Genomic DNA, 26145 nt, shown 5'->3' on the forward strand with positions numbered 1-26145 from the left:
TTCTCACCTGTGATCTTCAAGGCCTGTACATTTAGACCTATATAATGGGCATTGAGACTAAATCTGAAACATTTGGGGAAGCACTTTTGTGTAGCCTTGTATGGTCCTTATACGTCTGGGGATAGCCAGTAGTATGGAAGGTGGTGTCTTTGGCACGCGTACAGTTTGAATTATTCAACACTAGGAGCTACAGGTTCCAACACTACTGACACACAGGAGCTGTGAGTATCGAATTAACATGGATTAAACCATACATTATAATTACATTAGCGTAGTGAAAGTCGACATTTACATTTACTGTTGTTGCTCATTTCTTTACTACATGTGTAGAATACGGATAGTGAAGTTCACAATAAAAACCAAAACATTCCCCAAAGTACTTAAAATATCTTTATTCAAGAACGGTGCACCAATACTGTTCACGTTCAGGCGTTTGTGATCCAACAGTCGGCACAGCTTCGCTCGTCATGGCGTCCCTACAAGAACAAAAATACAAAATTGCCAGAGCAGAGTCTAGTCTAAAATAATACGAACGTATTCCATGTCGTTCGAATTCATATTGCGGTTTAATATCTTCTCTTGTACATGTATCATGTACCTTCTCACAGGAATGGAGGTACGCTACATCATCTCTGTAACATTTGACACATACATAGGTAGAAAAAAAGAGCATTTACCTGGAAACATAACATTTGCAAAGCAAATGCATGTTTACCTTCACATATGGTCTGCTCTGTTAATTCCAACTCAAACACATTCATATATATATTCATAGTATATGGTGACAGGAGTTCAAATCCCTCCTGCTATAAAATTGCAACATCATGTAACCCAACACTAGTTATCGTGGTGACAGAGGTCTGGTTCAGGTCATTGACCTTATTTGTTTGGAGAAGAAGAAGAGGAAACTGAGCAAAAACAATGTGTTTTTCTTCGGTAAAAATAAACAGAGATAAAAAGGAAAGCTGCCCTCACCATGTTGCTTCCGTGTTGTCTCTCACGGAATGGTGACGTACTGCGCTGAGAAGCCGGAGGCTGTGGTCATGGAGTCACTGTAGAACACCACCTTCAGCGTGTTGCCGGTGGAAGTGATCGGGGGCAGCTGGATGTTGCCACAATGGCGACCTGTCAAAATTTGGAGATAAAAGGTACATATTTATCTGTATCTGTATATAGCTGGCATCAATGAATTGGGAGATACAAGGCATGTCCGTGTTTTAAGTTCGAATTTTGTTCCAACACAAATAATTCTTAGCTTTCGACCGGTTACTCTGATCTTCTTCAATTGACTGACCCACACTCCAGAGAAGCCACGTGACAAGGCTCACTTGGTCAGTCTATCGAAGAAGACCAGAGTGACCGGTCGAAAGCTTCTTTGTGTTGAAACAAAAGTTTTAACTTTAAACATGTAACCACATGTATGCGTGTAGTAGACAAAGACACAGAATACGCGGTATCTTCTAATAGTTTTTCCCAGCCTTGTAGTATAAATATTCAATCATAATGGTCTACTGATAAAACATGACACATACAAATAGAGAAATCAAGCACCATTGAGTTGAAACATTTGAAATTCTTAATTACAAACAAAACAATAAGATGTGTTTTGTTAAGTAGAAGACGGTTACCCAGAGTAACGTCGTTCTGGAAGATCTCCACGTAGTCGTTGTGGTCAGGACAGAGTCTTTCTGCTTCCAGGTCGAAGTGGGTGAAGATCAGGTTGATCCTCATTCCAGCCTGAACCTCGATCTGTCAAAGGAAATCGTGATGTTTTAAAGAGGCTTTATATAACACTTTTGCATTAAGAATTGAAATATTTAATAACGGAAAAATCTTTTTATATTTTTTTTTTATTTGCAAATTCAACAAGGACAATACAAGACAAGGTGGTGAGGTACTCTAGCTGTAGCTAATTTTAGCCTCACCACCAAACATAGAATACAATTACAATACATAACAAAAAACAGAGAACAGCAAATGGTTGGGATGGGTCGTTAAATAGTACAAAGAAATGTTTAGTAGGCTATATGATAAATCAATCGAGTACAAACCGTTTGGTATCAACAATATAAGTTTGAGTGGTTAGCAAGATATTACAGTTTGTATCATAGTATAAATCAGGTAATCCTCTAAGTAATATATCACATAACAATTGTTCAGGCATATTGAAAACATCAAAATCAAAGCCTACCACATTCTGGAGATTGCTGAGTAGGGTAACTCTTTGTTGGTTATATAAAGGGCAGTGTAAAAATCTTTGTGTGGTTGTATTTTGCCTGCACTTTTCAACATGTTTGTACAATTATCTCATATTTATGGTTGGCATTAAATCAGCCCAGACGAGGTGCACAGTTTATAATACCACCAAAAACTACCAGAATGGCTGAAAGTATTTCCATATTTTAAATACATTGCTATTATACAAAGGAAAATCTATGGTGAATATAGAAGAGCTATTACAAAAGGTCTTTACATTAACACGACAATTCTACTCAAGACTGATACTTTCAGATATACTACTAGATACTGTACAAAGATCAATGCAAATATACTCGGTCAGAAAGAACGCTCACCTCCCAATTGCAGCGAGCGTTGTTGTCGTAGTTGTTGGGGTAGTTCATGCTGGTGAAGTTGCCGGTCGGATCAGTCAGCAGTTCGGGTCCACCGCAGCCAGACGCTAGTAAGAAAACGTGGATATAGGGATTTTACTCTGCACAAGCAGGGATGTTCTCTCGCCTTACTGACCTTTCGATGTCTGTCAGACACCTTCCTCAGTGCCTCTGACTTGTTCTGCTTCTCGCCTCTATATGTAGCCTATGTAGGTGGCGCTTTTGCGGCGAGAACACAATCCCAAACGTTGCTAAGTCTGTACCCCACCCCTCTGAATTGTTCTTACATTTACACGTTTAACACTCCGTTCTGCATTAACGTTATTCTAGTTTACGTTGTTGAAAACAATAACACAGTTACACTACTAGTAATACCTCACCACACTTAAAGCTTGCCTACGCTTGATTTTTCTGGCTAAGGGAGAAGAGGTGCTGCTGCAGTGAGCATTAAACGCATCGAACACGCATCGAACCCCCTGTTCTATTTCGACGGAGGTGTTCGAAATAGAACATGTGTTCGAAATAGAACATCGCGGGGGTTCGATGTGTTCGATCCGGATCGGTCTATTGAGTCGAGCATCATCGATTACGATGGATCCATTAGGTTTACAAAGTATTGGGACGAAGAGTGAGCCAACTCACGGTGTACGGGGTGCACGTCTGAGGTAAGGTAGGCGGCGGTCCAGCCGGCATCAGTCACGCTGCTGTCCGTGACCCAGCGGACCGTCAGCACGTTGGTGTGGGAGTGGATCGGGGCCGGGATGGTGTTCCCGCAGTACTTACCAATCAGCGGCGCGGAGGTGTCGGGACCGTCATACACGGCAACGTAGTCATAGCTGGAAATTACAGAAGAAATGGTCAGAGATAGCAAAAGTATCACATGTGTACAAAGTTAACAGGTTGTTGCTTTGTCTTCAAGCTGTGCGGAGGTGTCGGTACCATCGTACACGGCAACGTAGTCATAGCTGAAAATTAGTGGTCAGAGACCCAGCTAACAAGCTAGTAATATCACAATCCAGCAGTATTACGTGTACTGGAAAGTTTACAAAATGAATTTTTCAAGGAAAAACAATATATAGAGAGTAGTCAACATTTAGTATGCAGTTTTGCACTGTAATTGCTAAGTTGCACGTTAGTACCCGATTTCATAATCATTGCTTCAGGTGATCATGGCACAGAAACCAAAAATGTACATTTTAGTCTAAAATAGCCAAATAAGTAAGAAAATCGCTCCTGGGCAGATACTGAAATGCCTATATATCCAGATTTGCTTAGAATACATGTGTGTCAAATTTGGTGCTTTTAGACAAAAGTGCACAATTTTTCAGCCATGTCGCTGGACTAGTCACCTGCATGACGCCCCGCCTTCCTCGACGTCGAAAGCGGTGAACTGCATCTCCACGAAGTGTCCGACGGGGGCCTGGATGGTCCAGATGCAGTCCTGGTTGTTGTCGTAGTACTGGGGACCGAAGGTGCCCGCCACGTCGTCCAGAATCCCGCCGCATTGGATCTGCAGAGGGTTGGAGCCGCCGTTACAGTTCTGCTCGTCGCTCATGTCGCCGCAGTCGTTGTCGCCGTCACAGACCCAGGAGCTGGAGACACAGCCGCCGTTCAGGCACTGGAACTGAGCCGAGGTGCAGCCCTGCCCGCCACCTGGGGAAATTTCAAGGCTTTTGTATCCAGAACTGTATTTAATATAGGCAAATGTTTTACAGAACCTTTTTAGTCGTTGGGAATTGTAATGTCCCAACGCAATTCAGCCATCTAAAAATATAAACTGTCTATCTGATGCTATGCCAAAATGGGTTTATGGTAGGCTCAGGCAAGGCTCCGCAAGACGGATTTACAACAAGAACATCTAATCATGAATACGCATAGACTATCCAAGACCGTGTCTGAGCACGGATGGAATAAAGCACAGCTCTGGATACAACAGCTGTTTAAAACCTTACAGTCCTGTCTTTAGCCAGCAGATTTAACCTACTGTACAAAACTGATGTGTGTTAGAATTAAAAGCAGTTTTCAGGCTATGCGATACAAAAAAAAGTTGTAGACTTACCTCCACAGTTTTGCTCATCAGAGCCGTCCCAGCAGTCTTCGAAATTATCACATTGCCAGCTGGCCTGGATACAGTCCCCGTCGTCACACTCAAATTCGCTACTCAAACAAAATTGAGCTGGAAAAAATACCGTAACGGTTCAAATACGGTTATCAACAAACTTACTAGTAAATAGTCTTTTAACGCAGAAAGATATAGTATAAAATGGTCTTATATATTCAATTACGGTTATTAACTCTGAAGAAAAGGATGAAATGTATATAGCCTTTTGATATAGAAAGACATAGTCTAAAATGGTCCAATAGTACAATAGCATCATTCGGAAAGTTTTGCAGCATTTTGAATTGACCAAATTTGACACCATATGGAACGACTGTGCAAATTCATTAAAAAACTGATACAGGACCATGCTGTACCAAACTCGCTTTTCTTACATAACAAAATTCTATATTGATTTTCTCAAAACAAGGCAATGTTTCATATTAGCTCAGTTTTTGGTAATGGTCACCTCATTCCGATTTGTTTCAATCATTTAATAAGAGTATTTGAAATGTGCTGATGTTGCACTCAAACGACAAAAAATAAATTGCAGTAGAATACATACATCTTACCAAATGACAAACGCTCGACAATAACATGATTCAACTTAACAATGTTAGAAACTGCACAACTTCGATAATAGACTAACCTGGCTGACTAACGGCGGCTCCGAAACACAGAAACACCAGAGCAAGGACCCTCATGATGTAGACCTCTCTTCACGGTTATTGAGAAAAACAAGGTGCTATGAGTGTCGTTACCTTATTTATACCTGTATCGGAAATAGATCATACGTGTTATTTGATCCTGATTGCAAACATTGGTGCATCCGGACGCAAACGTCACTAAAACCGCTGCACCTGTTACTTTCCGTGGTCTACCCGTGTGAGTGTGCGCGTGTACAATGTAAGTACATGCATGTATGTATACACGTAGTGTATGTTTATATGTATTATGTGTTATGTATGTACGGATATCGTACGGATATCATGACTGTGTAAGTGTGAGTCAGCACGGTTACCAAAATGACTGTACATTTTTGTATAGAGCAAAAAAACTTGGACAAACATTATATTGCCACGTCAGAACCGTTTTATTCTTTGGAAAAATATTCGACTATAGCCAGAGGATACACTTGCCGGCATGTATTTTTTATTCAGTATCATATCTATTCTTACACGTCATGTAAAATTACATTACTTGTCCATAATAGCGTTTGACATATTTATAGTGACATGTAAAACATACACTTTGTCCTTTTCTCATGCCTTGAGTTATCCTCAATTTCAAATACCATGGACCCATCGTCTGGACCAGTCTAATACACACGTACTGACTCTTTAAAGAGACTATTGCAATAACTGAAACAACAGCAAACAACAGCAACTTTCATTTTCAATTGTAATGTATTTAGTAATGACATGTATGCTTTAGGATGGATTTATTAGTATAATATGCTTGTGAGTTTGCCAGGACTTCAATCATATGACCTTTACCATTGTAACCTCATGTAACCTCTACCATTACCCTCGTGACCTCAATGGAAAGCTGCATATTTGAGTTTTCTGATGAATAAGCAAGGGTCCAGGCAAACACTTCCATGCTAGAGAGCGGACCAACTCCCCTGGCATGCTATCTCTCTATTTGACCGATTTCTACTCTTTCCGGCCGCCTCTCGAAGCCTGGTAGAGGCTACTTTTTTTATATATATATTCCAACATTTCATGACCAAACATGGCATCGACACACTCAAGTTATATCAAATAACTTGAGTTATATCAAATTACCGCCACCAACACAGAGTACAGGACAGGACAATACTCATTTTCACTTGAGTTAAGTGAGGAAAGTCGTGTAAAGTGCCTTTCCCAAGGGCACAAGATCGGTGGCATGTCAGGACTCGAACCCGGGACCTCTTGGTTCCGAGACGAGCACTCTGCCGCTACGCCACACGACCCCTAGAGGCTACTTCCCTGCATCAGTCCACGGTTGTGTACTGTGCTGCGAAGCCGGTGGCGGTGGTACGACCGTCGCTGTAGAACACCACCTTCAGCGTGTTGGACGAGGACACGATGGGCGGCAGGTGCAGGTTAAGGTTGCCGCAATAACGACCTGGCGAAGGGTGACACAAAATATTATGTTAAACTAGAAAGGTAACATTTGCAAATGCATGTTTACCTTCGCATATAATAAATACAAATACAAATATGGTATGCTCTGTGCTTAGTCGAGCACATTCATACACGTGTATGTGGTGAAAGGGGACTAAATCCCTCCTGCTATGAAACTGCAACACGATGTAACCCAACACTAGTTACCATGTTGACAGACGTCTGGTTTAGGTCATTGACCTTATTTGTTTGTAGAAGAAGAGGAAGAAACCGGGCAAAAACAATATGTTTTCCTTCGGTAAGTCCCATGACATTATTACTTCGCCAAATGATGTTAGCATTAACACGACTGACGAATTGTATATTTCTCATTGATAATGCAAATAAGATATCAAAACCGAAAGTTCAGTTGCAGTACTATATCAAGCTGCCAGGGAGCTCAAAGTCTTCACATTTTGAGGTTTTATCAAGGCCTACCCATCTACCAAGTTTCATGGCAATCAAATGACAGCTTCTTGAGTTATCGTACTTGCTAAACTACATACACACAGACACACATTGCCATACAAACGCTACCAAAAACATAACCTGCTTGTATGGTTCTGGGCTGTAGTAAAACAATTAAATCCTGTACCCTGAGAAACGTCGTTGTCGAAGATTTCCACATAGTCGTTGGTGCCAGGACAGAGTGTCTCTGGTTCAAGTTCAAAGACAGGAAAGACGAGGTAGATCCTCTTCCCTGCCCTCACAGTTATCTGTAACGAAAGGCAACTGTTATAGAACATTAATTCGGAGATCTCAGACTTCCATGAAATATTTAGATGTTGTGCAATCTTCTTTTGACAATCGCCATCATTGTCAAGCAAGCTAAGGAAACAACACCAGCTGCCAAGGAGGTCATGTAACGAAAAACAGCAGTGAAACCAGTGAGCGCTACCAGATGCAGACGTAATTAATGACTTTCTCCTTCTCAAAAGACTGAACCCAACCATACCATTACAACCTGACCTAAGGGCCATGCGGAAACACAGACACACACGGAAACGGCGAACTGTTCTCTCAACGGACAAACTCCCTTGGCATGCTTATCTCTCTATTTTGGCCGATTTCTGCTCTTTACAACCGCCTCCTCAAGCCTGGTAGAGGCTAGGACACATACACAGACATACCAAAAACAATACATCCATTGTTGGAGGAATCAAAGTAGTCAATACCATACATTGATATTTTACACGAGTGGTGAAATTAAGCCCATTGTAATCAGCTTACTCAATATGAAGCACTGCATTTTCATTTTGAAAACGGATATTTTTTCGGCTCACCTCCCATTGGCAGCGCGCGTTGTTGTCGTAGCTGTTTGGGAAGTTCATGCTGGAGAATTCGCCAAAGGGTGCGGTCAGCTCCTTGGGACCGCCACAGCCAGACGCTGGGAGGACAGATCGTATGGACACCTACTTAAGGCCACAGCAACTAAATTATATGGATGGCATCCACCAACCGGTGCAATAGCTCAATTGGTAGAGTGCTCGCTTTGTAACCGGGAGGTCGTGAGTTCAGACCCCGGCCGGGTCATACCAAAGACTTTAAAAATGGTACGAGTACACACTTCTTTCTCTGCTTAGCACTCAGCACATATGAAAAAGAGTGTGGGAAGGTCAAACACACAGCACTACTAGCGGACTAGCCCCCTGCATTGCACAATTGTGTGTCGCCCAAGGCCTGAGAAATGGAGATGGGCACCACCCTACGCTCGGGCAAGAGCACGGGAGACCTTCCTTCCTTCCATCCTCCTCAGTCTTCAAATATAATGCGATAGAGCTGGCGATAGGGAAAAAACAGGCGCGCCAAAAAAAATAAGATTCTTACATTTGACATCATGAACCGTGTAAACAAGACACGATACTTTGTGCTACGTTTACTGCCAGCTATTACAAAATCCATTTGTCACTGAAACAGCTTTGAAATAAAGAAAAGTTTGGTGTATCGACTGAATGAGCCATCTGCCAAAGGTAGACTTACGGTGCACTGGCGGCTGGTCTGTAGTTGTATATACAAGTCTGAAGCCCGTCTCAGTGACGCTGTTGTCGGTGACGAATCTGACGGTTAAGGCATTGCCGTGGGAATGCATCGGGGCCGGGATGGTGCTGCCGCAGAACTTACCCATCAGCGGCGCCGAGGTGTCGGGACCGTCGTACACCGCAACGTAGTCATAGCTGAAAAAAAAAACGTGATCAGTACGACGTGTATGTAGTTTACGTACAGCTACGAGTACACAGGCTTCGACCTATACTTTTGTTCTGTATCTGTATAGCTGGCATTAGTGGTGTGTATCAATGAATTGGGATATACAAGACACGTACGTGTTTTAAGTTGGGAACAAAGTTGGGACCTCTGGTATTCTTGGCACTAATCAACGACGCGGTACCAGCAGAGGAAACATCTACTGAAGGCTGGAAATACGTAGATGACATGTCATTGGCTGAGTCCAGGCACAACAGTCTTCCCTCCACAATCCAAAGAGACATTGATAGCCTAGTTCACTGGACAGAGTCTAATCATATGGAACTTAATCCATCTAAGTGCAAAGTAATGGTAGTATGTTTTATGAGAGAACCACCCCCACCTCCACAGTTGTCTGTGGGGCCGTCTGTATTGGAAGTTGTCCATGTTGCGAAAGTACTAGGTGTAACACTTCAATCAGATCTCAAGTGGTCCGCCCATGTAAACTCCATGGTGAGCAAAGCCAACCGTAGACTTTACCTGGTGCGAGTGCTAAAGAAGTATGGACTTGGTGATAATGACCTAATTCTAGTTTTCTGCGGTTTTGTAAGACCACTACTAGAGTACGCTTGCCCCGTGTGGCACCCAGGCATCACCTCTGTTCAGTCTAGACACATAGAGTCTGTGCAAAGGCGAACATGTAGAATTGTATTGGGTAAGAACTACGTCAACTATGATGCAGCCCTAGGCCAGCTGTCCCTTACCTCTCTGTACCAGAGACGAGTCCTACCCTGTAAGAAGTTTGCAGTGTCTTTATCAAGATCCCCTACTTTCTCCAGTTAGTTACCGCCTACACGTGCAATTGTACATGGCAGAGAACTCAGGTCCAAAAATCAAATCAGTCAATTTAGCTGCAGAACATCGAGATTTAAGAACAGTACTTTACCTTTCATTGTAAAGTTACTAAATGATAGTTGACATGTTCATTGTGTAAGTCATGGTTGTATACGTATTGAATCGTTATAGCTGATTTTATATTGTTTAACATTGTTGTATTGAATCGTTATAGCTGATTTTATATTGTTTAAATGTAAACAATAACCACAATTCAGCCGAAGGGCTGCTATGGTATTGTATTTGTATTTGTATTTGTGTGGAAATAAATAAACCAGTCATATAAGTTCAAAACTTTGTTCCAACACAAAGAATTCTCAGCTTTTAACCGGTTACTCCGGCGATCCGATCTTCTTCAATTGACTGACCCACACTTCAGAGAAGCCACGTGACAAGTCTCACTGGGTCAGTCTACTGAGGAAGACCAGAGTGACTGGTCGAAAACTCTAGGTGAGATAATTTCTTTCTGTTGGACCAAACGTTTTAACTTTAAACAATCAGATAAATCGCCTCACGCGCAGGACGGCCCTCCAGCCTCCACGTCAAAGGCTGTGAACTCCAGCTCGATATAGCTGCCCTGGGGCGCTCTGATAGTCCAGACACAGTCCATGTCGTTGTTGTATGAAGGACTGATGCTTCCGGTGGTGTCGGTCAACAACCCACCACACGACACCGGCCCACCTATGGGGGAAGTACAACAGAATCAACTTTATGATTTTATAACGCGTTCATCCCAAGAACATTGTCATTTGTGTAATACGTAAAACTCTATGTAAACGACAGATGTTAATAATTAACTATAATGTCGTTTCAACGCTGTTTATAGTTACATCAATCACATTGTTTATTAGTATATGACTGTAAAATCAATGCAATTCAGCCCTGAAGGACTGCAAGGCTGATTGTACAATAAAATTTGTTTGAAAGTTGCACCTTTATTTGCAAAATCACGCCCAAATGTTAATTGCTTGTACAGTGCAAGAAAGTAAAGTAAAGCAAAATGAGATATACGACTACTCTTTGCTCAACTTATACTAAAGGTACGCTCGCTACTATTTTGATTATGGGGTTTGACTTCTTTGAATGCACTGGACAATAAATTGTCCTACTATTGCGGCAACTGCTTGAAATAATCTGTTGATCTCATAGTTAATGTGTTGTTTTGGGTGTTATTGAAAATGTACCACATTTATCAGAAAAAGAAATAGAAAGGATAATACTAATCATAATCTAAAAAAACGAGATAACAGTGCTTTCCAACCGTTGCAGTTGAGTTCGTCGCTCATGTCGCCACAGTCGTTATCACCGTCACAGACCCAGCTGTCTGGTATGCAGTTCCCACTGGTACATTGGAACTGGGACGGCGAGCATTGCTCTGTGCCACCAGGAATTCAAACAGTAACATACATTATTTAATACTGTTCTTTTCTCCGGGTGCGCTTCTCTTCTGCGCAGTGCATCAGTCTGGCGTCTCCTGATTGTAGCTACCCGGACAGTGTGAACCTCCTGTTTGTTCGGTCATTGGCAATGTCCTCTTTGTGTTCTATGTCAATATTGAGAGCGTCCAAGGATAGTACATGAACTCATGAAGACCTAGCTGAAACACTGGCAAATATTGACCTGGAGTCCAGGCTGTTGCCAGGGCCTACACATGGAACAGCCCGGATATTCGGCACAACAGAGGGCCGACATGCCCTGAGAAAATCCCTTCCGATCAGAATAGTTTCAAATTTGCAGCTAGCCAGACTACAGTCGTGACAGAAATGTGAGATTACAGCGGATTTATGTTTATATGATTTCTATGTTCATGTTTATGTTTTGATGTCTTATAAGCCCATATGGTCCCATATGGGCTTGGCGACAAAAGTCGCAAGACACGTAAATAAAAATTCATTCATTCACTCATTCATTCGGAAGATTACAGCAGATATAGAGCCTCTCACAGAAAGAGGCAGTGAAGATATTATGTGATGTTTGATCGTTACCTCAGTTCCCAAATCTTACCAACAACATGAACATGAACATGAACATTGCTAATGACAGAAATCTTTGTGACATTCACTCTGCTCTATATGGTATTGTCAAAGACTGATCTAATCCGACGATTGGTGCATGGCGATAGAGGTCTCTTTCACCTCTACACACACACATGTGCTATGTAAAACGCATTTCCAAAATCATATCCAGTTGCTTGAGTAACTGATTTTTGGCGTATCTTATTACCTGGATGTCTAACCTTCATCGACGTATGTGCAACGCACATCGGCAACACATATTTTGAGTGGAAAATAAAGACACTGATATTCATCAGTCTGAGAGTACTTCAACAACTTTATTGGGAACTCAGATATGATTGCGAACCAAAGTTGTGTGGACTTCCGCCGGCGCTGCTCAGTTGTGTGTTGTGTACTGTGCCTCAAAGCCGGTAGCTGTGGTGCTGGAGTCAGTTTTGAACACCACCTTCAGCGTGTTGCCGGTGGAAGTGATCGGGGGCAGATGGATGTTGCCGCAATGGCGACCTGACAGAGAAATAAAAGAAAAGAAATTGGGATTTCAAACCTCCGGTAGGTATCTAGAGTTTTTGTGAATCTAGTATTGGCACAATCTGGTATGACATGATGGTCTGACGTCCTACACCTGGCCTTGACAAAAACTTAGCCAGCTGAAAGGCCGGAATTGCATGAACCTAACTTGGCTGTGTGGCAAGCCTTAAGTAGGTATCCCTATATCTATTGACTATGTGGGCAGACCTTCCTGTCAATCTGCGGTACTGCATCAAATGCCGTCAAATACGGACACACAAGCAAACATACACACACACACAAGCAAGTACACCGAAAACAATACCTCCAAAAGGAAAGCCACACGTACAAAGTAGACAAATGTATTTAAGAGATACGAGAAAGTTCACCCCCCCCCCACCCATTTTTGGCGCTAGCTTGTTGAATGTTACACTGCACAAATTCTATTCCTTAAAGCATGCGTAAAGGCTGCATTTCTTCACTTACATGTATGTGTACCTTTACGTAAGCTTTCATGTGTGCTGAAAGATAGGCTTTCGTTGAATGTTACCTAGGGAAACGTCGTTCTCGAAGATCTCCACGTAGTCGTTGGTGGTTGGACAGAGTCTCGCTGGTTCCAGATCGAAGGCGGGGAAACTCAGGTGAATCCTCTTTCCCACCTCAGTCTCGATCTACGACGAAAAAATAATCACAAAGTCACAGATGTTTTCATTTACAATCTTTCAAAAGTGGGGTCGTGTGCCGTATAGATAAGAGGTCCGATTTCAAGGCCCGATTTTGTGCCCTTGGGAAAGGCACTTAACACGACAATGGGTATTGTCCGTTGTCCTCTGCATTAGTGGTGGGATTAAAATAAATTGAAAAAAAATATCTGTCAGTGAGTGTGTCGTCAACCACGTATTGTGTTAAGTGTTGGAAAAGAAATAAAGATTCAAATAACACTGAACAATAGCCCTGGCATTTTTATCACATTAAAATTCAAAATATTGTTGCCTACCTCCCACTGGCACTGCGCGTTGTTGTCGTAGTTGTTGGGGTAGTTCATGCTGGTGAAGCTGCCGGTTGGATCAGTCAGCAGTTCGGGACCTCCACAGCCAGAAGCTGAGGAACAAAACTTGTATCAGAACTCCGTGAATAGTTTCATCAAGGTTGGTAAGTTACTGAGTAAAGAGACTCTTTTTACACAACCAAGTGTTTTATTCACAGCCGACGTTTCGGTGACCGTCTGCCACCTTCCTCAGGGTAATTCTGACTGGTTCACATTGCACAGCACAGGTGTTGCTGCTATAGATGCATTCCCATACTTTGCATCAGAACTACATTGACCCCCCTTACGGCATCATGAACTCCATATGTCTTAGTCATCAGAATACCAATTGGTCAAGGCGACAGCAAGTACATTTTATGGATGACATCTTTTGCAGACTCCAAAAGCTGCAGAGACTCGAGCACGAAAAAATCGAGATGGACAAAAAAACATTTTCAAAATGGAGACCAAAAACGTTGCAACAAGAATTGAAGTAATTAAACATGGTATCATAGCCAACAAGACTTATATTCTAGGAGCGTGGTAGTTGAATCAAAAGCCTTCGATCATGAAATCTATAAATACGATGTACAGTCCCATCATTTAGCCGATAGGTAGCTGAAGAGCAGTATCACTACAACTACAATCAATTCTATTGTCACCATAGTAGTGCTTTTTCTAAATCAGCTGAAAATCAATGCGCGTGCAGATGAATTTTACTAGTTGTGGCCTGATAGATACTATGAGGCAGAGAATAATCTCCAAGCACATCATACGGTGGCAAGGCAGTATCCATTGGCCAGAAGAGTGTCCATTATAGCCATCGAAGCTAATGGGCACTCCTCTGACCAGCGGATACTGCCTTGCCACCGTATGATCATGATCTGCTTGGTGGCGATAGGAAGAGAACAGGCTACAAACTCACGGTGTACGGGATGCGTGTCTGTAGTTGTATAGACCAGCGTGAACCCGGTCTCCGTGACGCTCCTATCAGTGACGAACCGGACGGTCATGACGTTGGTGTGGGAGTGCATCGGAGCCGGGATTTCGCTCCCGCAGAACTTGCCGACCAGCGGCGCGGAGGTGTCGGCTCCGTCGTAAATAGCAACATAATCATAGCTGAAAATTACAGAAGAAATTGTCAGAGATCCAGCTAACAAGAAGGTGGTACTATATGTGTACTTGAAAGTTTACAAGTTGTAGCTTTGTCATCAAGTTTTAAGTGGCGCGGAGGTGTCGGAACTGTCGTACACGGCATCATAGTCATAGCTGGAAATTATGTTATTTGTCATTAGCAAGAATCAAACTTATTTCAACTACAAGTTGTAGATTCTGAACAGGGTGAGTCTGGGACACATAATGCAAGTTTTACATAGGGCCACCACTCTGCCATCTAATGCCATCATCTTCCAAAATAATCTCAGATAAGCTAATATGATAAAACACAGTGTAGAGTTCAACTACTCAAATAAAGAATCTCACACAGACTGGTTTTTCATGACTGTAATCTGGTGCTCTACTTTCTACAGTAACAGGTTTGTAGGAGAGATAGCTTTAACTTCCAGATTCCTTTATTGGGATGTGCTATCCCAAACCATTTACTTGTTTCAGATCTCTACACCTAGTGCTGGCTGATGTAGGGCCAGATCGGCGTTCTAAAAGTTGCTAAAAGAAATACCTGCAGGACGACCCGCCAGACTCCAGATCAAAGGCTGTAAAATCCAGCTCGATGAACCAGCCGGCCGGAGCGGCGATGGTCCAGATACAGTCCATGTTGTCGTCATACGTAGGGCTGATGGTTCCGGTGGTGTCGTTCAGGACGCCTCCGCACACATCCAGCTGTGTGGCCCCTCCTGTACCTCCGCCACCGCAGTTCTGCTCGTCACTAAAGTCGCCGCAGTCGTTGTCGCCGTCACAGACCCAACTGTTGTCTATGCAGCCGCCATTCGGGCACTGGAACTGGGCTCCTGTGCACTGGCCATCACCTGGGCATGCAGAAAAGTAGTCAGAGATCGTACATTCTGAACATAGTGAACTTTAGATCAACACAGTAAAGATAGCTCATCAATTTTTTTTTACTGTTGTTTTATTGATCTGAAGTATCAAACGTTAACTTCACTATGAAATTTACCAACACAGCTTTCAGAGCACTGCGAATATAGTCTAATTCACTTGATCAATATACTTCCAAAATTAGTAAACGGAGACCAAATTTACCATTGCAGTTCACCTCGTCACTGCCGTCATTACAGTCGTTGAAGTCGTCACACTTCCAGAGCAGGGGGATGCACTGGCCGCTGGCGCACTGGAACTGGTTGACAGTGCAGATCTGAGCTGGAAGAATGGCGGACTACGTCGGTAAAGGTTAGACATCCAAGTAATAAGATACGCCAAAACACAGTTACTCAAGCAACTGGATATGACTTTGGAAACGTTCAGACGTTTCAGAGCATCCACTGCCTTTCGTCAGTGACACTGGCAAGGACAATGGTGGACTCGATTAGCTTAGTCTCCACCAGACTCCTTTGCAGGCGGAATAAATAGTAGAAATCGGCCTAAAACGAATGTAAGAGCAAGAGATTAAATAAATACATTATCTTAATAGTGAAAATGAGTTGGAGGGTTGCTAGCTCATTTTTGACTAGTAAGAGGTTAAATAAATTCTCTTACTAGTGAAAAATGAGTTACAGGGCTTCTGGCTCATTTTTCACTGGTAAGAGATTAAATAAATAAATTCTCTTACTAGTGCAAAATGAGTCAGAGGGTTGCTAGTGCATTTTTCACTAGTAAAGGGCTAAATTTTCCTTCTAGAGTTACAGGTGCTATAGCTGTAGACTTTAGAAACAGGGGAAAGAAAAAAACTTACCCGCCGCGGCTCCCAAACAGAGCAATACCAGCGCGAAAGTCTTCATGGCGCACAGCTCAGTTTCCGAGGAAATCTAGGCGGTGTGAGGGCGATATCTGTACCTTATATCCATCCTGGCGCGCACAAATAGTACGTCTTGTTTGCCCGGCAGTGCAAACCTCCGGGCCGGACGCTTACGTCACACAGCCTGCACCTTAGTTAGTTTTTCCCTGCACTGTTAAACATCGCGAGCCTTCACAGATACCAATGCAAATAGAATATGCGTATATTGTGTACTCATGCCTAATGTAATGTGCATGTTATAATTCTTAACGTTACCACACTCTAACTGACTCTAGCTGAAAAATAGTAAAAATTGTCCAAATAGACTACATGATGTTTGTAGTGTACTCCTCTTGCATATGTATATGAATATATATCAGTCGGTCTACTCGGACAATTTCTTCTAATTTTCTCTCTTCTATTTGAGCGTAGGAGTCTGGTAGAAAGTACAAATGTAAGCCTTCGTCACATTACTGCGGTTTACAGAGCCACTATCAAGACATTGCTTAACAGCTTTTTAGGGCTTTAAGTTTGAATCCTGGCAATGGAAACACTAACTTCGATTTTCCTCCACTACGACCGACTTTATTTCTGTAGTCAACAAAGCAAACATTCACCAACGTCTGTCAACATCTTTAATGGCACTACTTTATTCGATAACTGTACACCAATGTCGTCGTCATCCACATGTGTGTGATCCTTCATACAGCTTCACGTACCACGTCCCCTGGAATGGCAAGAGTGGGGTAAGTCTTTTTACGCAACAATAAAAGTAAGATTTACTAATGATGAAGATAAGAAAGAATACCAGGCAATGTCTGGTAGTGTTTACTTTAGGCACCATTATAGTTTTTTTTTTAAGTGTGCATCAATCGCTATTGCCAATTCTCACTTTTTGTGGAGTGAGTCCTGCATATCTAGCTCCAGTGGGACAGTCTACTGAGGAAGACCAGAGTGACTTGTCGACCGTCGAAAGCTCTAGGTGAGAAGAATTCTTTTCAAAAGTTTAAACTTTAAACACATACCCCGATGTCACTTTTCAGCAGTCTTCAGTAAAATCATTCCAATGGAAATAAATCAAATCACTATGATTCATTCATTAGCTTCACCCCCCTTGTCCTGATGAAGCAAATGTGAGAGAAACACCTTCGCGTGCGTCCTTCGGTGTTGCTCACGGGATGGTTGAGTACTGCGCTGAAAAGCCGGTAGCCGTGGTGCTGGAGTCAGTGTAGAACACCACCTTCAGCGTGTTGCCGGTGGAAGTGATCGGGGGAAGATTTGTGTTGCCGCAATGGCGACCTGACAAAATATTGGGGATACAAAGGACACATTTAGTGGACAATGTATCAAAACATGCATGTCACTGGCAGAGTGCTCTCACAGGGCCAGAGACAGGAGGTAGTGGAGGAGGCTGATACTGGATGCCACCATAGTCCCCGACCTCATTTCGTCTGTAGTGCGACGACGTAGGCTTGCCCTGGCCAGGGTATTTTGTTCGTAGTAACGAACTAGCTGGTAGACTAATACAGTGGCTTAACTTGCCACTGGGAGATGTAGAGTGGGACGACCACATATTACACTTTTGTCAATGTTAGAGAGAGACACTGGTCTCGCAGGGACTGCTCTAGTGTCCGCCATGAGGGACAGGGTGTACTGGAATGATGATAGTACTGATTGATTTGAATTAAGTATGAAAATATATTGTTACTATTATCATAATAGCACTATATACATCTGCTATGCTTCTTCATTCGAGTTAAGTTCAAAAGTATATGATATTACCCAGAGAAACGTCGTTCTCGAAAACCTCCAGGTAGTCGTTGTAGTCAGGACAGAGTCTCTCTGGTTCCAGGTCAAACGCGGTGAAGATCAGATTAATCCTCATTCCAGCCGCCACCTCGATCTATAAAGTAGCCAGAAAAGAAACGTGGTCAGAGGACCGCCACTAAAGGGTCACTACTAGCTTTCGGATCAGTACAAACAAAATCACGTTCTTCTTTAATTTAACACTGATAAGTTGCCAATGGCTTTCTAGATCTAATCCCAAAAGAAATATTCTTCTTCCTGAATTCGTAATAATACATGTACGTACTAAATCTCATGAGTTCCAGGCCGTAAGAAATTCGTGTCAAGGGTTTGAACCTCTTAATTCTTGGGCAAACACAAACAAACCATTACGCCACACGCCTTTTTATGTTGAAGTAATAGTAGAAATCGACCTAAAAGTGGAAAGTCTTGCCCTCATGGACATTTGGCCTTCTATGGCTGGCCAACCCCCCTGGACAATTACACCTTTTTAGGCCGATTTCTACCATTCATTCAGCCTGCAAAAGGAGTCTGGTGGTGGAGACTAACACGACAGCAACATCGCCACAGGTTTCCGGCTCACCTCCCACTGGCACCGGGCGTTGTTGTCGTAGTTGTTGGGGTAGTTCATGCTGGTGAAGGTACCGGTTGGGTCAGTCAGCGACTCAGGACCACCACAGCCAGAGGCTAGAGAAGACATTAATATACTGTAAGTAACGTCGACCCGAATTGTTCTTGTTCTATCAGAGAGACCAGATCCATGTGGTTTTACAGGCAAAAGATACATACGGATCAGAGTATAGCGGCAAATGCATGGTCAGGAACTAACTAAAAAGTAGCTTGTGTAGTCCAGTGGATAGCGACCCTGCCTCTGGACTAAGAGGTTGCGAGTTTGAATTCCAGTGCTCACCCAACATGTACGCTGCTGCAAATGGACGCAATCCTTAGGACGGGACATTAAACCGTGGTCTACTGTTCATTCTGCTTGTCGAAATCTAGGAGACTTCTCCGGTACAATATGATACTGTAATAGCGTCTGTCTTCTTCCTTACGACCAATGTGAGCTAGAACTGGATCTAGATCACTTTCCTTCCTTAACCTTGACGCTGTCAATTGCGGTGACTAAAGATTACAGCGAATAACTTAATATCCTTCTTCATCTGTTCATTGACCATTTGCGGATGCGAAAAGGAGGATTGGTCGTCCAATCACAACTCTTAAGAATCTCATTGAGTCTGAAACTGGTCTGCAAAGATCGGAACTTCTGTCTGCAATGAATGACAGACTGTACTGGATACAAAACTTCACTAGCTGCACCTCATAGAGGAAGAATGAAGAAGAAGAGTGTTTAAGGTCGACTATCAAACTGTTGCAAACTCACGGTGGATGGGGTGCTGGTCAGTAGTAGTGTAGACCAGCGTGAAGCCCGTCTCCGTGACGCTCCTGTCCGTGACGAACCTGACGGTTATGACGTTGCCGTGAGAGTGGGTCGGGGCCGGGATGCCGCTTCCGCAGTACTTACCGATCAGCTCAGAGCTGGTGTCAGGGCCGTCGTAAATAGCAACGTAGTCATAGCTGAAATTCAAATTACTTATGGTCAGCAAGAGTTGGACACACTTCATGTACATGCCATGAGTTTAGGACACATGATGCATGTTTAAGTCTAACATGATAGACCATGGTCAGAAACAAGAGAACATTAATATAGAGACGGGTAAGTATATTCCTTGTGGTTGAAGCAATCTTTATTCTCTGATAATGAGTTAAGATTGATTCAACCTCAAAAAAAGACTCAATATTTGTGTCCGGACCTACAATCTTCTTCACAATATGAACAACTGACAAAACCACCGCTGTCCTAATGCTTACGTCAATTGTAAGTTACATTAAGGTCGCGCGTACGAAGCAATCGGCCATCATGGAAAAGATTTAAGAAGAGGTAATGCTATCTTTCAAGTTTCAAGTTTATCTATGTTACCAGGGCATGCCTCAGATCCATTGATCTGTTTTTCAAGTATCCCTGGCCATGGGCACACATTAAAACATACTAGTACATTCATAAAAATACAAGTTGAACACAGCAATATATAAATAATGTTACAAACATGTACATGAACAAAGCAGTCACAGTATGGGCACATTCAGTTCATTCATTTGCCAGGTTCAGTCCTACAGTCTGCAGTCCTTTACAGTCTGTTTTTAGATGCAGACGTTGTCAGCTGCCGCTGATCAGCAGCGAGACTGTTCCACAGTACAGGCCCTTGGTACTGCAGGCTCTCTTGCCAAGCCGTTCGACTCACCTACAAGACGATCCGCCAGACTCCAGGTCAAAGGCGGTGAACTCCAGCTCGATGAACCAGCCGGCAGGAGCGGCGATGGTCCAGATACAGTCCATGTTGTCGTCATACGGAGGGCTGATGCTGCCGCTGGTCTCGTTCAGGAACCCGCCGCAGGTCGTCAGCGCAGTGCCGCCTACACAAACACAAATAGAGTGAACCTTAAGAAATAACTCAACTGTCACAGTACTAACAGACCGTAAAGAGACTTAGAACTCATTCCTTCATCCTTCCTTCAAGCTATCCATCTGTATAACAAATAGTTCCATTAACATTTAGTCCTCCCCATATGTATAGGGTGTCGAAATTTCTGTGTACAGTATTGTTGTTTTTTTTTTGTAAAAAGATATTAAGTAAATGTAAAGGTAGGTAGTTAGACTTTCTTAAGGCAGTAGGGGCAGTGGGTTGTTATCTAATTCTTTTTTAACATATCAACATTGAGACATACGTTTTGTTCAAAGGTAGGACACAATTCAGGATTATAATGTACTCCTGCCATGTTGATTGATTTTAATAAAATTGAATTGAATTGGATTGACTTGACTTGACTGACCATTGCAGTTGAGTTCGTCGCTCATGTCTCCACAGTCGTTGTCTCCGTCACAGATCCAGTCGGCGTCGATACAGTGGCTGTTGGCGCACTCAAACTCCCCTCCGTTACATGCCCCATCTGTGGAAACGTCAACAAGCCTTAGATTGTCCGTGGCAGTCTATAGTTAGTATTTTTAGTACTTTTTGTTGCCTGACGGAATTGTAACAGTTTGATAATAGTTTAGTAATAGTTCCCGTTTAGAACTTTATTCAGCCTGTCACGACCCTTTTCGCCCCATGGGCTTCTTCAAGGTAATGTGGGAGTGCGTCTCAGGACTTTGGGGGACATCTTGACAATATTGGTTAAAGTTATGCATGACCATTAACATTTTTTGTAAGTACCTTAGTGGAAGCCAATGATTTATGCAAATTTTTATGACGTAACAATGACGACATCTTGAGCCACGCTCACTTAGCTTATTAGACTAAAATTACACAGGTTCATGAAGTTCTCACTTTTATACCTTTCCAGTTATGTTATGTACTATACTATGTAAGAGAAATGAGACTCTACTCACTGGCGCAGTTCTGTTCGTCGCTCATGTCCCCACAGTCGTTGTCGCCGTCACAGATCCAGTTGTCGGGGATACAGCCGCCATTGGCGCACGAAAACTGGTCATTGGTGCACTGCTGGGCTGGAACGGTGTCATACGACTGTGAGTTTCATTGCACGAAATTCTATCTTTTTTTTCTTATAATCCAACATGTAATTAGTAATAGTAATAGTGGCGTCGGTGGCGCAACGGTTAGAGCGTTGGACTCGGAACCTAGAGGTCCCGGGTTCGGTACTCACCGTGGCCCGACGTTGTGCCCTTGGGAAAGGCACTTTACACGACCTCCCCACCTATACGGTGGAGTGACGCCCACCGAGCCTCTTCGGCTAATCTGTCTTTCAGGGTGCCAAAAACATCTTACGGATTTGGTGCGCCGATGTGACAACATCTCATATTGGCCACTGAGAGCCGTAAATTTTTTTTCAACATGTAATCACAAGACGTGGTGGGGACACACTGAAGTTTTTTTTTAATTGTATTAATGCCGCCACCAACACAGGGGATAATACAATGCTCATTTTCACCTGAGCAAAGTGAGGAAAGTCGTGTAAAGTGCATTTCCCAAGGACACAAGATCGGTGGCATGTCTGGACTCGAACCCGGGACCTCTTGGTTTCGAGTCGAGCACTTTGCCGCTACGCCACGCGACCCCACAATCCTCTCTTTAAACATAACTTACAGCTTACGTAAAGGTACATACAAGTGAAGAAATGCAGCCTTTACGTAATATGCTTTAAGTTGTGTGTAAAGAATGTATATTTAATAGAAATGTAGATTTCTTGACCCATGCATGGTTTTGAAAAGAAACTACTTCGAATGTATGAATGGGTTGTCTAAAACTGTCGGCACTGCCAGAATAGTACAACAGATTTGCGATATTTCAGAACGTATAGCTACAGTCCATAAGGCTCTAGGTAATCTTCTCTGTAATAAATATCACTTTATTCAATCCCAAAAAAGGTAAACATGTTAGTAATGAACAAATCCATAGTTGGATCAAAAGTCTCCGATTATAGAATGTAGAGTTTCACTTACCGACCGCGGCTCCTAAACAAAGCAACACCAGCGCAAAAGTCTTCATCTTGTCCACCTCTGTCTTCAGAAATTAAGTCAAGGCAGCGTGACGTTGGTAACTGTATTTATACTCACACCTGTGCGGCAAGATAGCTCATGCTGTTTGATAGGGGAGTGCAAACACTGGTACGGACACTGGTACGGATGCCAACCGAAATGCAAATGTTGCTTTTCCTGTGTGACATCCCCCTACCCGTGCAGCTATCAATGTAAAGAGCTAAAGCCCCTGTTCCGCATAGTTGAATATGAGCCCCCCGAACACTAGCCGAACTCCCCCCAACCATGGTTAGGAGTAGGTCGGGAGCAAGGTCGGTCGTGGTTGGCTGGTGTTCAGCGAAGTCGGCTATTATATATATGTTCGGCTACACCAGCCGAATGTTTCAAATGTTTTAAACGTTCGGGTTTGGACGGGAGGTTCGCCCGTGGTAGGCCGGTGGTCGGGAGTAAGTCCGGCGTGTTTAACAGTCAAATTTGAGTCAAATTTAACTCTAATTTTATTCGATTTGTATAGAAATGTAGGCGTGGACTAAATCCGGTCAGACTGCCCCGAACGTCAGCAGAACCTGGTCGGCTAGTGTTCGGGAACAAAATTGGGGGTAGGTTGTGAGTGTGAGTCAGGTGGTGAATACTGGACCAGCATAATCGCCGGATATCCTAGCAAGCTTTGCTTCCCCTTCTACTCTCCAAGCAGAGGTTGGGGAAGATCGTTACCTTTGTATATATGCCCCATTTTTTCTGTCGCTACCTAGCCTGGGTACCATCCTATTTGTATGCCGGGGCTCCCATACTCGCTCCCTAAGAAATATTTATTAGGCAGCGAATATGGAAGCTCTGGCATACAAACAGGATGGCTAATCGCTACCCCCACCAACGACAGAATAACGGGACATACATAGAAAGGTAACGATCTTCCCCCAAAACCTCTGCTTGGAGAGTACCCCCTTCAACATGAATGCTTATACTTGAACGGTTCTATTGGCCGTGACGTCAGAGCACCATACGTGACGTGTGCACCCCAACCTTCGGGTCAGGTTATCATATAGAACGGAGGTAGTGCCGGAATTACGGACAGGTCCTCTGCAAATACCGGTGCAATGGCCAAGGGGGTAGAGTGCTTAGCCTGGTGTCCAGCCTTCTTAGCTTTAGTCCGCTCCCCAAGATCCGCTCCCCGCCAACAAGACTGGGCGCCGTTACCATTCAAACGATTTCAGCAGGCGGGGAGCGGACTAGAGCTAACAAGGCTGGGCACCAGGCTATACAGTGCTCGCCTTGCATTCGGTAGGTCGTGAGTTCGATCCCCGGTCGAGTCATACCAAAGACTAGTACACACTGCTTTCTCTGCTTAGCACTCAGCCTTTGGGAAAGAGTATGGGAGTTGAACACACCATTACCAGTGGACTACCCCCCAGTGATTGTAGTGATTGCACAACTGTGTGGCCCAAGGGCCTCAGAACCGGAGATGGGCACCGCCCTAACTAAATAACCTCTGCAAATACCTGCATAAAAACGCGGTGCTTGCTGAGTGATTGCACAACTGTGTGGCCCAAGGGCCTAAGAACCGGAGATGGGCGCCGCCCTAACTAAATAACTTCTGCAAATACCTCCATTAAAAACACGGTACGTGCTAAGTGATTGCACAACTGTGTGGCCCAAGGGTGTCAGAACCGGAGATGGGCGCCGCCCTAACTAAATAACCCCTGCAAATACCTCCATAAAAACGCGGTACGTGCTGAGTGATTGCACAACTGTGTGGCCCAGGGGCGTCGGAGATGGGCGCCGCCCTAACTTAATAACCTCTGCAAATACCTCCATAAAAACGCGGTACACACCACTACCAGTGGACTACCCCCCTGTGATTATAGTGATTGCACAACTGTGTGGCCCAAGGGTTCGAATCCCTAGCAGGTCGCAATATTGTACGAGCCCTTGGGAAAGGCACTTGACGACTAGCCTCCTGTGCAGGCCTCCGGGGATGTGGGAGTTTTGATACTGCGTTTTGTAGAATTATTAAAGCGATCTTTCGCCAGCCATAAATATTGCGGCCTGCTAGGGATTCGAACCTGTGCGTGCGTGTTAAACAGCACGTACCGCGTTTTTAATTGAGGTATTTGCAGAGGTTATTTAGTTAGGGCAGGCGCCCATCTCCGGTTCTGACACCCTTGGGCCACACAGTTGTGCAATCACTATAATCACTGGGGGCCAGTCCACTGGTAGTGGTGTGTGTTCAACTCCCATGCAGTGGTGTGTGTTCAACTCCCATGCTCCCATGCTTTTGTATGGAGGAACAACTGTACACCCTTGGGCCACAAAGTTGTGCAATCACTCATCACGTACCACGTTTTTATGGAGGCATTTGCAGAGGTTATTTAGTTAGGGTGGCGCCCATCTCCGGTTCTGAGGCCCTTGGGCCACACAGTTGTGCAATCACTCACCACGTACCGTACTCATAGAAAATTCAAACGCAATTCAATCTATATATATATAAACATTTTTAGATGCGTATCTGTAAACGAGACTAGACTAGTTATGTTGACCAAGCCTGTTGTAAACGTACTGTAAGTAATGCAGTTTTAATATCCTATGAATTAAGTTCAAAACTGCTAGGGTTTTCGGCATCAGACTGTCATTGTATTAATCTCCAAGCAGATCCCAGGGTGGCAAAAGAGACAGTATAAAGCTGGGTAGGCAGTATCCATTGGCCAGAGAGGGAGTGGCGCATTGGATATTGGCTTTTTTTTTTATTGCCTGGCCAATTTGATACTGTCTTTTTTCACCCTGGGATCTGCTTGGAAATTATGTTTTACTTACAGTACGTTTACAACAAGCTTGGCCAACATAAGGTAATTAGCCTAGTCTCGTTTACAGAATGATACGTATCTCAAGACAAGAGGAGGCTAGGTTTACACAAAAGCTTGTGCGTGATAAAAAGCCGGAGAAGTTCAAACAGACGTCGGTGGGACCAGGATGCCGGAGTTACCGGGGACAATGTCCGCTGAACTTTTCACACCTGACGCGACCTCCTCGGTTACCGGGCAGGTTTATAGTATGGTGGTTATCTATGTCGTGAGTAAACCGTGCCAGCCTACCATGGGTACTTATTGACACAGCAGGTAGCGAAGTTAAATGTTAACTTTAAAGAGCCAGTCCTGTGTTCTTGCCGACGTATCTACCACTTTACACAAGACCGTGCGTCAGTTGCAAGCTACCGCCTCGACCTGTGAGTATAACCCTTTGATTTCTTGTTTCTCATGATGTCAATGTATACTGTAGAAACATGGCGTATGTTCAAAAGTTCACAACTGATCAACAGGAAGCTACTAAGCTGTAGAAAGCACCGGTGTCACAGCGATCTCGCCCCCCCCCCAGCGATTTCGCCCTCCAGTGGGGGTGAGATC

At 43.6% G+C, this 26145-nt stretch overlaps 3 protein-coding genes across 3 annotated transcripts in view; 1 reads left to right on the forward strand and 2 right to left on the reverse strand.

Annotated features, from left to right (window-relative positions):
• Window positions 1-380: 380 nt before the first annotated feature.
• LOC109466576 (deleted in malignant brain tumors 1 protein-like) lies at window positions 381-9485 on the reverse strand. The gene is made up of 13 exons (XM_019764307.1): window positions 9442-9485; window positions 8838-9031; window positions 8141-8244; window positions 7453-7573; window positions 6705-6819; window positions 5357-5427; window positions 4669-4785; window positions 3959-4262; window positions 3252-3445; window positions 2574-2677; window positions 1629-1749; window positions 976-1125; window positions 381-476 (listed from the first exon to the last, which is right to left on the reverse strand). Exons 1-12 carry the CDS (start codon window positions 9483-9485, stop codon window positions 998-1000), a joined length of 1617 nt encoding a protein of 538 aa, XP_019619866.1. The 3' UTR covers window positions 381-476; window positions 976-997.
• A 2758-nt stretch (window positions 9486-12243) lies between these two features.
• LOC109466766 (tolloid-like protein 2) lies at window positions 12244-22834 on the reverse strand. Its single transcript, XM_019764589.1, has 13 exons — window positions 22712-22834; window positions 21641-21757; window positions 21085-21201; window positions 20496-20667; window positions 19577-19770; window positions 18779-18882; window positions 18172-18292; window positions 17565-17688; window positions 15160-15405; window positions 14407-14600; window positions 13452-13555; window positions 13005-13125; window positions 12244-12451 (listed from the first exon to the last, which is right to left on the reverse strand). Exons 1-13 carry the CDS (start codon window positions 22755-22757, stop codon window positions 12324-12326), a joined length of 1788 nt encoding a protein of 595 aa, XP_019620148.1. The 5' UTR covers window positions 22758-22834; the 3' UTR covers window positions 12244-12323.
• A 3016-nt stretch (window positions 22835-25850) lies between these two features.
• Window positions 25851-26145, forward strand: part of LOC109466857 (zinc transporter ZIP12-like) — an 11184-nt gene continuing 10889 nt past the window's right edge. Inside the window, exon 1 of the mRNA XM_019764717.1 lies at window positions 25851-25967. The gene's annotated coding sequence lies outside the window, so the exon portion shown is untranslated. The remainder of the gene's footprint in view (window positions 25968-26145) is intronic.

The sequence above is a fragment of the Branchiostoma belcheri genome, unplaced genomic scaffold, assembly GCF_001625305.1.
Source record: "Branchiostoma belcheri isolate BF01 breed outbred unplaced genomic scaffold, Haploidv18h27 scaffold17, whole genome shotgun sequence".
Classification (NCBI taxonomy): Eukaryota; Metazoa; Chordata; class Leptocardii; order Amphioxiformes; family Branchiostomatidae; genus Branchiostoma; species Branchiostoma belcheri.

Excerpts from the sequence above, each read along its gene's own strand:
- LOC109466576 (XM_019764307.1), bottom strand. The coding sequence starts at position 9,485 with ATGGACAACTTCCAATACAGACGGCCCCACAGACAACTGTGGAG. Across the intron at positions 3,446-3,958 it reads GAAGGCGGGGCGTCATGCAG|CTATGACTACGTTGCCGTGT; the intron begins GTGACTAGTCCA and ends TGTAATTTCCAG. Across the intron at positions 1,750-2,573 it reads ACGCTCGCTGCAATTGGGAG|ATCGAGGTTCAGGCTGGAAT; the intron begins GTGAGCGTTCTT and ends TTCCTTTGACAG.
- LOC109466766 (XM_019764589.1), bottom strand. The coding sequence starts at position 22,757 with ATGAAGACTTTTGCGCTGGTGTTGCTTTGTTTAGGAGCCGCGGTCG. Across the intron at positions 15,406-17,564 it reads GCGCAGTACTCAACCATCCC|TTGGGTCTGTGACGGCGACA; the intron begins GTGAGCAACACC and ends CATAGACAACAG. Across the intron at positions 14,601-15,159 it reads TCTGGCGGGTCGTCCTGCAG|CTATGATTATGTTGCTATTT; the intron begins GTATTTCTTTTA and ends TGTAATTTTCAG.